This window comes from Lissotriton vulgaris, chromosome 5 (assembly GCF_964263255.1).
Source record: "Lissotriton vulgaris chromosome 5, aLisVul1.2, whole genome shotgun sequence".
In the NCBI taxonomy this organism is placed as follows: Eukaryota; Metazoa; Chordata; class Amphibia; order Caudata; family Salamandridae; genus Lissotriton; species Lissotriton vulgaris.
In genome coordinates, this window is record NC_141693.1 from 1949834089 (window position 1) to 1949850392 (window position 16304).

At 47.5% G+C, this 16304-nt stretch overlaps 1 protein-coding gene across 9 annotated transcripts in view; it reads left to right on the forward strand.

Moving 5' to 3' along the window:
* The window catches only part of BAG6 (BAG cochaperone 6), a 371215-nt gene that overhangs the window by 153832 nt on the left and 201079 nt on the right, over positions 1–16304 (forward strand). For all 9 annotated transcript variants that reach the window (XM_086924623.1, XM_086924622.1, XM_086924621.1 and 6 more), the window contains 3 exons: positions 5836–6033; positions 6645–6921; positions 16045–16113. In XM_086924623.1, the coding sequence (XP_086780749.1) occupies positions 5836–6033; positions 6645–6921; positions 16045–16113 (544 nt within the window). The remainder of the gene's footprint in view (positions 1–5835; positions 6034–6644; positions 6922–16044; positions 16114–16304) is intronic.

A 16304-nucleotide genomic window follows, 5' to 3' on the forward strand; every position in this document is an offset into this window, starting at 1 on the left:
CCACCACGTGTCGTTCCATGAGAGTTTGGCTCCTCCGAACAGTAGTATCTCCGATTTTCCGGCATTTAGTTTTAGGCAGTGGTTGCGCATCCATTCTGCCATTTCAGAGAGACAGCTGTGTAGTTCTTAGTTGTTTCCGACCCTTCCATTGTCACCATCAGCTGAGTGTCATCGGCATAGGAACATATGCCGATGCCCCACTTTCTTCCAATGTCAGCCAGAGATGAAATGTAGACATTAAAGAGTGGGGCTTAGTGAGGCCCCTTGTGGGACCCCACAGCCGATGGGACAGGGTTTTGAGTGAAATTGGCCCATGCGCACTGCTTGGGTGCGATTGCTAAGGAATGATTTAATCCATCTTAATGCTGTGGATTGCACTCCTTTGCTCAGGAGGATGTTTATTAGGCAGTCGTGTGATACCGTGTCAAACGCCGCTGACCGGTCTAGCAGTAAATGCTTGTCCTGCAGGGTCTTGGAAACTGGAGACAGGCTGTTAAGGCTGGAGCCAAGTCAGTAGTCCTTATCAGGCTTTGCTGCTTGAGGTTTCCTTCATTCTTCTTAGGCCGCAGGTAACTAAGTTCAAGGTCTGATGGAGCTTCCCAAATACTATATTTAGGGGTGCTTATGGGAGTAAAAGGTAAGGCCAATGGGCACCTCACCTGGGGTGACTACACCCTCTGTTATGCCACCTCCCTGTGGGAGGTAGCATAGTCCTAGCCTTGATTGGAAGAGCCCCCTTATCTTCAAGATGGAGGGTGGTGGAAACTCCTCCCCCTGAGGAGTGCAGTTGGCAAAGTTAGCACAAATCCTAGTCCTTATCAGTTTTCCAGCTGGTTTTCCCTCACAAAGTGGGGTTGCCATCAGCTGCTAGCAGCAGAGGCCAGCGATCGCATTAGAAAGGCGCCGGCCTTTAAAGCTTTCCTCTTGAGCACTGTGCCCGTCCTTGGGAGGAGGTGTGATACATCCATCCAGGATGTGCATTGTTTCTGGTACCAGAGAGCAGAGGTGCTTGACCCAGTGGTCTAGAAGCAGTTCTGGTGGTTGCAGGCTGCTACAGCCAGTCTGTGACCACACTAGGGTTGGTAGGTTTTCAGGGGGCAGATCTGAGGTGCCCTCTGAGAACATGGAACAATACATGCCACACTGGCATCAGTGTGGGTTTATTGAGAGGAGTAGTTTGGTACCAAATACTCCTGGGTTTAGAGAAGTGGGGAGCTAGAGTTGAGTTGGTAGCCCATGTGCTTTCTGTGGCTTTCCTGGTACTTAAAATATCTAAGTATGGACTTAAATATTGTAGGGGTGTATCTGTTCATGCAGATATGCCAACACTTGTGGTATAGTGCACCCTGCCTTAGGACCGGAATGCCTGTTAGAGGGATGACTTACTTTGGGCAGTGCTAGTTGGCATGGCACACGGGCAGTGTGCCATGTCGACTGTTTTGTCTGCACCAGGCCATGCATACTGCAGTGGCAATCTGCACGGACTAGGTTAGGGCTCCCTATGAGACCCTCTTCTGTCCCAATGCCCTAGGTACCCAGGTACCATTTACTAAGGACTTGCACGGGTTTGAAGGGCCAATTGTGGAACCGCTTTAGGGATATAATACATACTGGTACTAGGCACCTGGACAGCAGTGACCAAGTACTCTACAGTCAAAGTTCCATCAAAAGCCAGGCAAAAAACTAAAGGGGAGTAGGGGAGTGTCCTGCAACAGAACCTTATTTTCTCATAGAGCCAATAAAGGAAGTGCCACAAGGCAACTCCCGTTATTTATTACACCTTCAGTAAGCAGTGGTGGCATTCACATTCATTCAGCCTCATTTAGCACCAGTGACCATTTGCATGAACGTTCCTGGTTTATAAAATCCCAGTCATCAAAACTTTCCATGGAGGGACTTAGGAGAGTAATCCTTCCAAAAACATTACTGATTACCAAATTTGACCTTAACATGTTGCTTATTAGGTTCATAGGGCCTCCTTTTGAACCACTACATTCTTGTGATATGCAATACTTTTCATGGAAAGTAGCTTTTCAAGTGTCAGTCACTTCCTTAGACATAGTTGGTGAGTTGCAATAGTTCACAGTAGAAGAACCTTTCAAGTACAGTGTGAGAAGTTAGCCTGGCATATAATGTCAACTAGTTCTAATGGGCACCGTGCACCAGTCTAATCGACCCTTATTGATGGTGGTTGTAAAGTCAACCTTATAGAAAGCTAGCCTAGTGGTAGCATGGACCAGCAGTCATCAGGCTAAGACTTCAGAGAGCGCATTAAGCAAGTTGTTTTTAGCAATTATGATCCCTTGAGTACCAAATGAAAGGACATCACACAAGGTATATATCAAATATATATGTATTTATTCTAAACACAACCCCTCTGCACTCTTTATGTGCTCAGAGGTAAAAGTACAATACAGGTAACTTCATTAGCATATGATAAGTTGCACAGTGTACGTTTTGCCCTAGGGGCCTCTCAAACCATATACTAAAATAGAGGTATAAGAATCACGTGAGAGTTGGAAAGCAGGCCTGGGACCTGTGGAATCACTGGGGCTACTCTAAACAACCAAAGGTTAGGAAGCAGGAGGCCCACGGGAAACGAATGCAGTGTCTAAACACAGCTGCGGGTTACCATTGACTTTCTATGGGAAACAAACCAGTTACAATTATACAATTTAAGGATACTTCCGGATGGACTACGATGAAACCCTTTTAGACTTGACACTAGGAGACTACCTCAAGACTACCAGAGTACTCGTGTTACCTCACCCACGGAAGCCGGGTGCATAGGTGTCTTTTGATGTCGGATTTTGTTGTCAATTTCAATGGAGAGCTGCAAAGAAGTGACCAGAGGAAAAGTGTCCGGGTGGATCCAAGGGTGGATCGAAGATCTGAAGAACCTGAAAGCAGAAGGGACAGAGTCTGGGTCACTTGCCAGTGAGCAGGATGGAACCAGGAAGGAACCAGGTGATGTCGGGTGATCTCAGGTGGAAAGAATGAAGTTTGTCTCTTCAGCCAGGAGGTGTCGCCGATGACCAGGAGCTGGATTCAAGCTGTCCCACAAAGGATCTAGTTGACTATGGTGTTGGTATCCGGATTTGGAGCCAACAAGCCTTGGCAAACGCAATCCACACAAGATATTGAGATTGGCTTCGGTGCAGACCAGCAAGGTCTGTGGCGCTTCTCCTTTGTAGGGAAACTGGAGCAACCAGGAAAGCAGGTTATATTCAAAAGTAAGTCTTCAGGGGGATCACTAGCCAACGGACTAGGAACCGGGAAGACTAGTCGAGCTGAAATGCAAGAGTGGGCCCCACGGGACACTCGTGGAGTGTGGAGGCCCGAGCTTCGTTGCAAATGGTGCTCTGGGCTGGGGATTCTCGTACCCCAATGCACAGCTGCGAGATTCCCCGGGAGTCGATGCAGTTAGCAAAATGCAGGATGTTCAGGAGTTCCGGTCCCACGTCTCTCGTGTCCGCCACGGGTCTCCGCTTTGCTGGGAACGTCGAGCAGTGTCAGATGTCTGGAAGTCCGTGTCCTGTGTCGCAGATTCTTCTTGGCGGGAACCTTGAAAATGCAGACCGGCAAAGTTGCTGTTGGTGCTTGTTTGCACAGGGTGGTCACTCCTTGACCACAAGGGAGATGTCTTCCGTCTTCCAGTCGAAATGGAACATCTAAGGTGCAGGTTTTATGTTTCAAAGTTTCGTCCAGGGTAATCTAAAGTCCTAGGGACACAGCTCCTATACTTATACTAAGTTTAGGGGTTGGACTACCTGTAAGGTCCCTCCTATGGGTGGACCTGGGAAGGTTTGAACTGGAAAATGCATGGAGCACCTAGTGTGCCCAAGGTAGTGTCTGGAAATCATTCACTGAATGCACCCCTCCCTGCCCCAATACACAAAAGCCTGTCTGGGGAAGTGCCAGCACCTCCTTGGACAGGAAACGTATTGTCCAGGCCGCCCCTGCCTGAGTTTTGTACAGCAGCAGGAGGGCAGACTCGTGTCTGTGGCAGCAGCATCCATTTTGTGATGCTGAGGCTCTGTTTACCTTTAACCGGGTTTACCAGTAACTACATGTCGTCTCCCTCTCTTCTCCCTCTAGAAGGGTGGAATCTACCCTGCCACCAGGACTGGTAGGGGGTAGTATTCCAAAGTGTTTGACACCTTACACAACATGCTTTGATAAAGCCAAACCAAAGTTGGCATTAACAGCGAGGATTATAATGCACTTAAGAGTATATGGTATGGCTATATCCTAGAACAGCTATAAGGAGATGGTTCCGAAAGCTGCAGAGGGGCTCAGCCCATGCTAGGGCACCCTCTCACATAAAACCAAGCACTCTACCTCCAGGATTGTCGAGGTCTACCTTAGGAGTGGCTTATAGGTGTATGTGTCTATAGGTATATGTAGATATAGTTATGCTATATCTAAGTAAGGGGTGATTACACCACCTTACCCAGGCTGTGTGAACAGATCTGTGGTGTCAGTTTGGAAGGCAAACCAGGGGTGGCACAATACATGCTGCAGCCCCTGGTAGGCCTAGGGTGCACCTATGCCCTGGGTACCTAGGGTACAGTATAAAGGGGCTCACAAGGGTGATCCAGTAACTAATCTGGTATGTACCTAAAGTACATGGTATCAATTTAGAGAGAGAACAGCTAGGCTGTGGTCCTGATTAGCAGGCCCACAGCCAGACTAAAGTCGAAAAACCAGAGAATCACAGCAAAAAGTTGGGGTAACAATAGGAAGCAGACCCTACACTCCTACACACAGGGATAGAGTTGTCTTGAGAACTAAGTCCCATTTTCTTCCTAAAGTGGTTTTCTCTTTTCATGTGAACCAAATTAGTGAGTTGCCATTTTTTTTCCACCATAGGCTGAGACATTAGTTTAAAGGGTGTTGCACACATTGGCTGTTAGGAGAGATTTATTGTTTACAGTAGCAAAACAAAATCCATACATAAGACACATAATTCTTTGTTACAATTGCATAAACTCACTTGGAAATTTCAATTTCTAATTCAAGTCTTGCAAGGTGGATATTTTAGGTACTTCAAGTATGTTATGAACAGCTGAAACAAACTGTACATGCTGCGCCAAGAGCACACACTACGAGGAAGAAAGAACCTACAGTGTCCTTTTTAGGTAACATGCCAAAATATTTAAGGCTGCAACTACACCACACACCTTCATTTAACAATACTGTGAAGCTATTCAAGCCGGCCACAGGTAAAATTTTGTCAAACTGTATTCCAAAACTTTTTCAGACATCTGACTCCTCTAACTCATCTCACTTAAACGGGCTTGTTCCCATCAGCTGCTGAGCTCAGAGGCACAGCATCAAGTTTGGCTCCTGTGTGATAGCAAACCTCTAATCCCAAATAATGGTTTAGGCTCTTGTACTTTCAGGGCTAGACTCTCCATACACTTTACTATACTGCCTCTGAATGTATCTGGAAGAGGCTGGTGCTTCGTATGCCAAGCATCGTCCTTCATAGTGTACTCCCCTCTACTTCTAAACTATCTCCACTCTCATGCCTTGACTTTAAAGTACACTTTTCGGAAGCTGCTAAATATAATTGTGTAACACAGCTAGGTACATTCATGTTTGTAGTGGTCACAATGTATGCTACTTAAAGGAGACTATTTGATTTAGATTTAAGTTTGAGGAGGCTTAAGCTGAAGGAGTTTTCTGTGATATTTTGAGCCTGTACAATTTTTGTTTCTGGATATCTAGTTGTCTATTGCAGCTGTTAAAAGAAACCAAGCCAGAAAAGGCATGAAGGTGTGTTTGGGGCATGCATTGCAAGAGTGTTAATCTTGACTTTGTCTTCTGCAGACTGAGGGGCGTGATGAGGACCAACGCACCATTAATCTGGTTGGAGAGTGCCTCCGTCTGTTCGGAAATACATTTGTGGCTTTGTCTGACCTGCGATGCAACTTATCAGCCAATACTCCCCGCCACCTCCATGTTGTCCGTCCGATGTCTCACTACACTGCTCCCATGGTGCTGCAGCAGGCAGCTATTCCCATACAGGTGAGCTTGTTCGCCTATATTTACTGTCAGTGGGATGATTTTGGGACAGGGGGATTATTAATCTGATCACAAACCATTTTCAAAATGCTTGTATCTTCCCACATTTTGTGATCCGGAGTGGATAGTGTTTTTGGATTTCTTGTATCTAACTCAAAGCTAACAGTGAAGACTGATTGTGTTGAATGAAAAAACATTTTAAAAAGTGAGTTCAAAATTGCCAGAGAAGAAAACAAAACTGAAACCAAATTTATGAAATGTAGGAATGTAGTGAAGTTTTTATGGGTGTTATGAAGTTAAAAAAACCTTAAATTGTCAACTTGGTGTTTTAAGAAGTGATTGAGCGAAGTGGGCAGTTGGAGTCAGATGGTTTGGTGGCGTTAAAACAATGTGCAATTTTATTGAGGCAGACTATTGTGAATTTAGAGGAAATTAAATTGTGGAAAGGCTAGAATACAGGAGCCCCATGTTCTACCATTAATGTACTATCATAATCTTTACTACCTCTTGTGCTCTGTACCACGTATTGTGCTCTTTTCTGCTACAAAGTTACAACCCTTTCTGGTTTCAAAAGGCTGCACATGATTTCATGGCATGTAATCTCCTTTTGTCAGATCAACACAGTGACCATGACCGGTAATGGAGCCAGAAATTCCCAGCCAGTGCCGGAAGGGCGAGAGTCTCAAGCTTCTCAAGCTGCCGCTGCCCAGACAACAGTTCCTTCTGCTCCCGGAGAGGAGACTTCAGGGATGGGGCCCGAGAGCCAGGGGCAGGCCCCTGCTGGTACTGCGCCAACTCAAACTCAGGCATCTCAGACTGCCCACCCCAGGATGATTCGCATCACCCGTCAGACTGTCGAGCCAGTTGTCATGATGCACATGAACATGCAGGGTGAGTCTCTTCCAGTGTGCCTCTTTTCTTGCATATATTCTGTATATTTCGGTTTATCAGTTCTGTTTCCTCTGCATCCCCCATGCATGTGGCAGCTATGCCCAAATACTTCCAACGCATACATGGTGACAGGCATTGATTGACAAAGCTAAAAGGTCTAACCTGGCCTGTTTTTGTTTTAAATATGCTGTAGATTTTAAAAGTGTGTAAGTGATAAAGACCAAGTATAAAGGTGGCATGCATGTTTGCAAAAACAGAACATTACTAAGATGGTCCATTGGAAAAATATATACAATTAAAGAAATGAAAACCAATATTGACTTACCAGCCCTGCCATTGATGAGGACTTCTTTCTACGTGGATGGGCATCACTCAGTGACAAGAGCCAGTGGCTGTGGTGGATGAACCCACTGCCCTATGCTGTAGGCCTTGGTGGGTGTAGGGAACTTGGCTTTTGTTGCAGTTACCCACACCCACTTTTTGCCCCTTTTTAAGCTACTAGATGCTGATTTGCAGTTCTGACAGTGCACTCGGGCCTGCTAACCAGACCTCCGTGCCGGTGCTTCTTCCCTAAAACAAGCACTGCCAGCGGCTCCGGCCCAGAGGCTTGGAGGATGTGGTGCTGTTTGGGTGCAGCTCCTCCGGGGTACCTCCATCAGGCCACCTCCATCAGGCCAGAGCGTCTCTGCCTCGCCGCGAACTCCTGTGGGAGTCCCTGTGGTGTCGCGGGGGGGGGGTCGGGTCGCATCCCGGAGCCCCTCTCGGTCCTTTGATAAGGCTGAGGTGACGCCGATACGGTGCCGGCAGCAGCTGGACCGTGCGGAGCCACAGGGGTCGGTGGACCCTCCTTGTCCTGCTCCGGATCGAGGCCAGGTGAGGAACCCCTCGTCCCTCTCTGGGCCCCTCTTGTCCCTCCCCACAGGCGGCTGCCTCGTCGGAGGTTCAATTGTCCCTGGCACCTCCACATGGTTGCCGAGCGATCTCCGCCACATTCTGGGTCACGGCTGGCAGAGTGCTTTGTGTCACTTCCCAGGCCTGTCTCGTTCCCCCACGCAGATGGCTGCCTCGGCGGGGGTTGGGTCGGCGTTGTTACGATGCCACCCCGGAGCCGGTCCGGCTCCAGCTCCACTCCAGTCTCCGGTACAGGATGACTTGGAGAAGCCTTGTCCGGTGACGCCGGAAGGCGCTGACGTCCTGCCTCAGGCAGCGAACTCTACGGCTCTGCGCAGGGGTCGTACCGCGTATTCATCTTAGGACGCTCCTTCTCCGGAGGCAGGCTGTATATTGGTGTCATCCTCCACGGAGACTGGTCGCCAGGTGGTGTCTTTTTCACTGGTGTCGAAGGGCGGCTCCCCACCCTTCCTGAGGCAGAGGTGTTCCGTCGGAAGAGCGGCTTCTGACTTCCAGGTCTGGCCCTTGCCCGTCCCGTTTGGCCTCGGGGATGGCCACCTTAGTTTGCAGCTGTCGCCCACAGAGGAGCTGCTTTCTCCACTGCGAGGCCCTACAGAGGCGGGTGCACGGCTGTGGGCATCCAGTGCATGGGTGACCCGGTGACTCACTTTCCGGCGGCCATCTATTGGAGGTCCTCCACCAGGGCTGTGGTGGGAGGGAAATCGTAATTCCCTTTGAAGGTTCGCTCCTTTCTTCCTTGACGGGGGCTTGGAGGCATCCTGCCTCAGGGGACCTGGTGCCACAGCATCTTCTGCTCTGGCACCTCCTGGCGCCGCGTGACCCGGTGTCTTTCCCTTCACCCCTCGGCTGCCATCCCTCTTATACGCCACTGTTGACTCCGCTGTCCTGGGAGGCCCGCTTGCTGGACTCTTGGTGGCGCAATATGTTTGCCTTGACCAGCGCTGCCCTGCGGGCCCTTATCAACTTGTGTGTTCTGGCTAGGGCCTCCTCTGGTTTGTGGGACTCTGAGTCTCTGGGATCCGCAGCATCCCAGGAGACTGGTCAGGTGAACTTACGGCATCATGCGTTGGATGGCCGGGAGCTTGCAGCGTTTATTCTCCACTCCGGACATCTGAGGTGCTGGGCCGGGCCATGGCTTCCTCAGTCGCTCTCCGTTGCCATGCTTGGCTTCGGGACGGAGTATTCCCTGAGAATATTCGTGAGCGACTCATCGGCCTTCCGTTTGATGGCAGCTTGTTGTTCCATGCCCCAGCTGCCATTCAAAGGCTCTTGACAGGGCTCCCACCTCCTCTGTTCCCTCCTCCGTGACTCCTGAGTTGGGCGATTCTGGGCCATCATAGGCCGGTTGTTCTGGCTGTGGAGTGTGTGTTCTGGCCATTGCGTCCTTCATTGCGACTTTGGCATTGTTGGCTGCTGGACGGCCCTTTTGTTTGTGTGCCCTTCCTCCACTATTCTGCGAGGACCCTTGGGTTGGTCTTCGGTACTCTCCTCCTGGTGGAGGGGCTTTGTCTCCTGTGAGTACCTTTGTTCTTGACTGGTGGCTCCGTCTGGGGGGGGGGGGGGGTGGGGGGGGAGGGCTTGGGGAGGACAGGGCGGGGGTTCATTCCTCCTTTGGTTCTTTATCGGATGGGGTTCCGGTGCTCTGCTGCTCTGGCTACTCAAGGTTTCTATCCCTGTCCACCCCTCCCTTCCTTCCATTGCTATCCTTTGATTGAGGGTCATCTGGCTATGTCTTGCCCTTGTACCTTGTGGGTGGTTTCCCTCTGTTGGGTGGCTTGGGGGTTTGTCCCTGTCTGTCTTGGGACTGATTCCCTTCCTTGCTCTGGATGAGGGTGGTAGGTTAACTACGTGTGCCTTGACTTTTACGCATGTTCCTTTCCTCTGGGGCACGGGGGTGGGAGGCTGTTTATGTGCTGACAGGATGACTGCGCAGAACTCTGCTTGTTCTTTCTTCTTTCCCTGCCTTTGGGTTCTACGTTGTTGACACTACTCTGTGTGGTGTTAGTCACTGTTTCTTTCCAATTTTCTGCTCTTCTCCACTGTTCCCATGCTTTCAAAGTTTATCTGGTGGTTCCACATTGTGGTGCAGAAAAGTTCTCAGAAGAAAACTGACGTAAGCGCGCCGTGGTGGGTCTTTATGTGACCTCGCTGACAGCACGTACGACGCCTGGGCGGAGTCGCGTGGTTACACACTCCTGTGTGCCATGCCAAAGTCACTACATCTAATATATGGAAGTCACCCCTACAGCAGGCCTTTGAGCCCAAAAGCAAGGTGTATTAAATTTATTGTGAGGACATATCCGCATGAGCAGATGTGCCCCTGTGGTGTCTAGTACTATTACTAGATATATATATATATATATATATATATATATATATATATATATATATATATATATATATATATATATATATATATATATATATATATATATATATATATATATATATATATATATATATATATATATATATATATATTCAAGAAAGGTTCCCCAGCTACGCAATGGCTTCACTGAAACATACATTTGGTATCAAACACCACGTATTAAACCACCCTCTAATGTGCTAGCTGATTGGTTCAGTTCAGCCTGCTGCCACAGAGTAGTTTCTGACTCCCAGGGGTGAGATCTTTCGCTCTCTGGAGGTCTGGAACAATTCCTACTATCAACTTCTCCAGGAAGGCTGCTAAAATTAGCATTCTAAGGCAAGGGTCTTTAAGGAGTCTACCGCCTTTGGGTATGTAGGTCTGGCTTCTCTCACAGGTGAGAATGCCCCCTCCCCCCCCCTCTCTGAGCCATCAACTGCCAAGACGGGCAGGAATATTCGCTGTGCAGGAGGCTTGTTGCATTGCCAGGCTGGGGACACCTCTAGGGTGACCAGGTCTGACGTGAATACGACTTTGGGAATTACACCATATTGTGCGTGTTGGAATTTGGAATTCTGGTACAGGGTGATGACCACTCCCTGCAGGAAGTGTTCATCTAGGGGTTACACTGACCCCTGGGGTAAGTAGCCCATTGACTACTACCCCTCTGTCCCCTTAATGTCCCTAAATTGAGTATGTAGGAGACCCCCTGATACCAAGACTTCAGATTCTGACATATCAAGAGGAAGAGTTGACAGAGTCCTGTCCCGAGAACAGAGTAACAACTGACTTGGTACCAACCCTGCCAGCCTGACTGCTGTCCCCAACAATCGTGGCAGAAGCAGACTCATCCTGCTGCGGTGCTGTCTCCAAGAAACCCGGAGGGCTGCAAGTGCTTTGCCAATTGCCTGAAGAAAATCCCTTGGGAGTAGAGGAGCTAATTTCCTACAGCCGCAGGCACCAAAGACTACAGGTACAGTCTGAGTTGCTGCTCCCTGGCCAGCCTGACGCAGCAGTTCCCCAGGAAGAGGACACTGAGCTCCTGAAGGTCAGATATGTCTCTCCACCGAGTGGGATGACACTAATACCAGTACCCTGGTACCGGACCCCTTGCAGCAGCCAAAGCTTGTTGTGCTCGTCCAAATACCAACGCCAAGGATGACCAGCCTGCACATTGAGGTAATTCAGGGGCAGTGAGACCCCTTGCCTCACTGTCCTGTTTGTCCCTCTTCTGCAAAACCAAAACCAAGACTAAGACGTGCGTCTGTGACCGCTGCCACCCGATGCCTCAAAGCACCTATGCGCCCAGTCCAAGGGAGGTGACCGAGTCACCAGAACCGCAGGAGTGAAGACCACGCTTGGGTCTGCCCAGACTAGATTTCTAATCCTCGCCTGCATCTTTTCTGCAGGCCCGCTCAACCGCGAGACACTCCTGCACCAGAATCCAACCCCAAAAGACACCACTGCATCCACGCCCCACAGCCAGAGAAGTGGACCAAAGGTGTCCCTTTGTGCCCCAGGATCTCAAGAGTCTGGGCGCCACATGGGTCCCTGGTCTGGTCCCCCTAGTCCCAGCTTCCAGCCATTTTGTAACCGGACTGTACTCCCATTGAAGTAAATGGGACGCCCAATGCCATGACTCACCTCTGCACCCAGGTGCCCAAGAGCCTCCAGAGGTGACCTGTTGCCTTGGACCTTGTCCCATACTCCCCTTAAGTCCTTAAGATAAATCCTGTAAGTGGCTGACAAGTGCCTGAATGCAATACATGTTCTGCCTCCGAAGGATGACATTACTGATCTAGAAAATGCACTGTCCATTTTTGAAAACTGTAAAAATTCATAATATAAAAGTACACCCGATTCCGATGAGATCTAAATTGATATGAAACTACTTGCTATTTTAATAAATTGGTGTCCGATTTACGAGTGCCTCTTTTACTACCTTTGTATATGCAATAAAAGCTAACCGCTATCCTCTGATATGCCTAACTGCTCGCCCACAGTACCACGAGCATTTGGGGTGTCATTTGTGCCTCTGTAATTTATTTGGGGATTGCCTGGCCTCTTTACACAGTTTACCTTTTTTTGGTTCACTATATAAAGAGCCAGCTTCCTACAGTGGGTGAAAGCAAAATGTGAATGACAGCATACCAGTGGATGAAGAGGCTGACTGAAAGTATGTATGTGTATGTATTACCCAGTGCCAGTTGCCACTTGGTAGATATAAATAGGAGCACCTTTCCATAGAAAATGGGTGTTCAAGGCATGCGATTTGTAGATCACATTCTTTGCATACTCCTGCTATCTAGTGTTGGGTCTGGATGTTTGCACTTTGTTTTTAGGTCTCGCTTGAGCCAGCGCACGTGTTGCTTTGGCGAGACATTTAGTAGCTGGCTTTTGAAAGTGCTACTTTTGCCGGCCACCAGCTTGCTGTCACACACATAAGCGTGCGCGATGTGCACAGCTGCCATCTGACTTTCGCACCGCGTAGCCTTGTCAGTTTCACGGCCATTGTTTTTTTCACTTTTGCCGGTGCGCGCACCACTCAGATGATTTTTTTTATTCCTTTCAGCGCACGCACCTTTCCAGCCTGATGATGGAAAAAGAGCTGCCATCATGGGCTATGGATCTGAATATGCAAATTGGCTGTCCCTCTGCCTGCTATCCACAATCCACTTATGCCACTCTATACTGTAGCAAAGCGCGTCTTTTATTTAACTTTCGGGCCATCTGCGCATCTACTCCCTCCACCTCCTCACCACAGTAAGCAAATGCTGTGCGGTGTACTCCCCAGGAATCCGCCGTACTGTTCTCCCGCAGTCCCCAGATATTGCAGTTACACGAAGTATCACTTTGAAGTCTGTGCGGTTGTGTTTTTTTTAGACACCGCTTGCCTCGAGACCCATCGCTCCGTGTTTGTGTGCGATTGAGCATGTGCATCTGAACTGAACACAGCATTCTCAGTCAGAGAGCAGAGTTCATTCCTGCGGTGCGCGATCCCATCAGTCTAGTTTATCACCTGTACCTCCGTTTGCAGGTAGTATGCATGTTTGTACAGCCCTGGCCTAAACGCAAAATGCCCAAACTTGGCATCCAGATATCCACACCCATGGTCCATGGGAAATGCTCTATGGATGAATTGGTCATGGATATTTGTCTACGCTTTTCTGCCTCTCCCACTCATTCCATCAAGGGTTCAGAAGCTCAGACAGCCATCCCTAGTTGCTCCCACATGGGCTACACAACCCTGGTTCACAACCCTGTTGGGGCACTCAGTAGTTCCTCACCAAAAACTACACCTCACTCCCAATCTGCTCACTGAGAGCCATGGAGAAATAAGACCTCCAGATCCCAGCCATCTCAACCTTGTGTTCTGGCACCTGAAATCTTAGAGTGTTGCTACCTTAATCTTCCACCACACTGTAACTGTATAAGTATTATCAAAGAGGCTAGACGTCCTACCACAAGAGCATGCTATGCAGCAAAGTGGAAGCAAATTGTGATATACTGCAATAACAATCAAATAGATCCACTGGACGCTTCAGTTCAAAACATTATTTTCTATTTACTACATCTGCAGCGTTCCAATTAGCGTACTCTTCCTTATGATTACATCTTGCTGCAATAGCTGCATACCTATAGAACAGACAACGCCTGTCTCTGTTTTTTGAGTGCCTGTCATCAAAGCATTTATGGCGGGACTTAAAAATCATTCTTCCAAGACTTCCACCTGCTCCAGTGTGGAATGTCAACATTGTCCTCACCAGGCTAATGGGTCCACCCTTTGAACCGTTGCATAGATGTGAAAAACAATTTCTTATGTGGAAGGTAGCTTTCCTCATAGCTATTGCATCTCTGAGGAGAGTGGGTGAGTTTCAAGCACTAACCATAGAAGAACCATTCTTACAAATACACCGAAACAAAATGGTTCTGCAGACCAACCCGAAATTTCTACCAAAGGTAATTTCTGCCTTTCATATTAGCCAATCTGTTAAGTTGCCTGTTCTTCCCTCAACCAGAGTCTGTGGCAGAAATTGCGTTACACACTTTAGATGTGAAAAGAACTATTCTTTATATAGAAAGGATGAAACCTTTTCGGCAAACCAACTATTTGTTGCTTTTGCTCCACCACATAAATGCAATCCTATATCAAAACCAGGCATTGCAAGGTGGATAGTCAAGTGCATTCAAATATGCCATGCAAAAGGAAAAAGAACTTTAACAATTCCCCCTAGCTCGCACTCCACACCCATACTAGGGGCCTCTATGGCATTCTTAGGAAATCTACCCATAGATGACATCTGCAAAGCAGCAACATGATCTACTTCTCCCACATTCACAAAACACTATTGTGTAGATGTGTTCGCAAGACAGCAAGCTAGTGTGGGCCAAGCAGTTTTCCGTATACTCTTTCAGACCACTGCAACAGCTACAGGTTAGCCACCACTTTGGGAGATGACTGCTTTTTAGTCTATGCACAGCATGTGAGCTACAGCTCACATGCCTGGAACGGAAAATTCTACTTACCCAGTATGCATCTGTTCATGGCATGTAGAGCTGTAGAGTCACATGCACCCACCGGCTCCCTGGGTACCTATAACTGTTGCAGTTACTTCTTACTTACATACATATACATGGACATCTCTTACTATTCTTACTAACTCCAAAATCACCCTCCGCGGCAAACAATCCAACAATGGAGTTGACGCACATGTGCACTATCACCGAAAGGAGTAGTCTCCTACCTTGTGACTGTTAAAGACTTCGAACAAAAACTAAGTGCTAACATCTGGACCCAACACTAGATTGCAGGCTATGCACATCATGTGACTCTACAGCTCTACATGCCAAGAACAGATGCATACTGGGTAAGTAGCATTTTCCTTTCATTACGTAGATATTGTTTTAACGTATGCTGAAAGGCGCCATCCTGTTTGTTCTGCAGTGAAATTTCGCTTTTCAAAGGTTTGTTTTTTATTTTATATATAATTTATTTTAATTGGGCACTTAGCCCCTTTACATTTTTCTTAACGTATATTATATAATTTTATTTGTATTTGAAACTGGCCCCTCTTACCCAAACATTTACCTTTAAAAATCCTGACTACCTCCTTAACACTATTCATCTCTTAACCCTTAATCTTCACTGTCTTAACGCTACCCATCCCCAAACCCTAGAAACCACTTTTGATCTCTATTTGTTATATAACCTTAATACAAAAGTGTGTGAAAGTGTGCATGTGTAAAGGAAACTAAGATAAATATGTTGTAAAAATCCACTCTGCTAATCTCTGATGTAATGGTAGCATACAGTACTAGAAACAGTTGTTTTGTGTTCAAACTGTAGTAGGTTAAATATAATTGCTTATTTACATGAGCTTAGATTTGTGGCGCTGGTGACTCAATCAATGAATACTGGATTAGTGCTTCACATTTTGTATCTGTTTGGACCCCAACTACCCTTCATCCTCTAGCAGGCTTCTGTTCTTCACCTGATAGACTTGGGGCTCATGTAAGTCAGTCTATCGCAAAAAAAGCTTATATAAAGTTAAACACCCCAGCCTCCCTCCCACCCACCCCTCCCATGCACAAATATGGAGCAGCATAAAACACCTGAAAGAACAAACCCTAACCTTGCTGAACAGGTATTCTTAAAGAACGTTCATATTTAATCTCCTACTTTTGTGTTGTTGTTTCTGTTTTATAAAGACTAATATGTTATTCGTATCCTGGTTTCCCTTTCTGAAATTTTAGGTATGGCTTATGAGACTGGATTATTAAGTATGCATGGTGTTTTATAACAACAAGCTCAATTGTATTACTTCTCGTCCAATTTCTTTCAGAATCGGGGTCACCTACTGGGGAGACAGGCAGCACCCCTACTGCAACCCCCGGCCAAGGCCCGGCAGCAGGTGGGTACCTTTGAACTCTCCATAGATGTTCAGGTGTGGGCATAAACGCGCTGAGCCAGTCAGCCACACATTTGTAACTATTAAAAGTTTAGTTCTCTTCCATTATAACAGGTATTTGTTCTCCACACTGAAGCTTCCATAGATTCATGAAACTTGTCTGAATAATTCTGATCATCCTACAAGAATCCCAA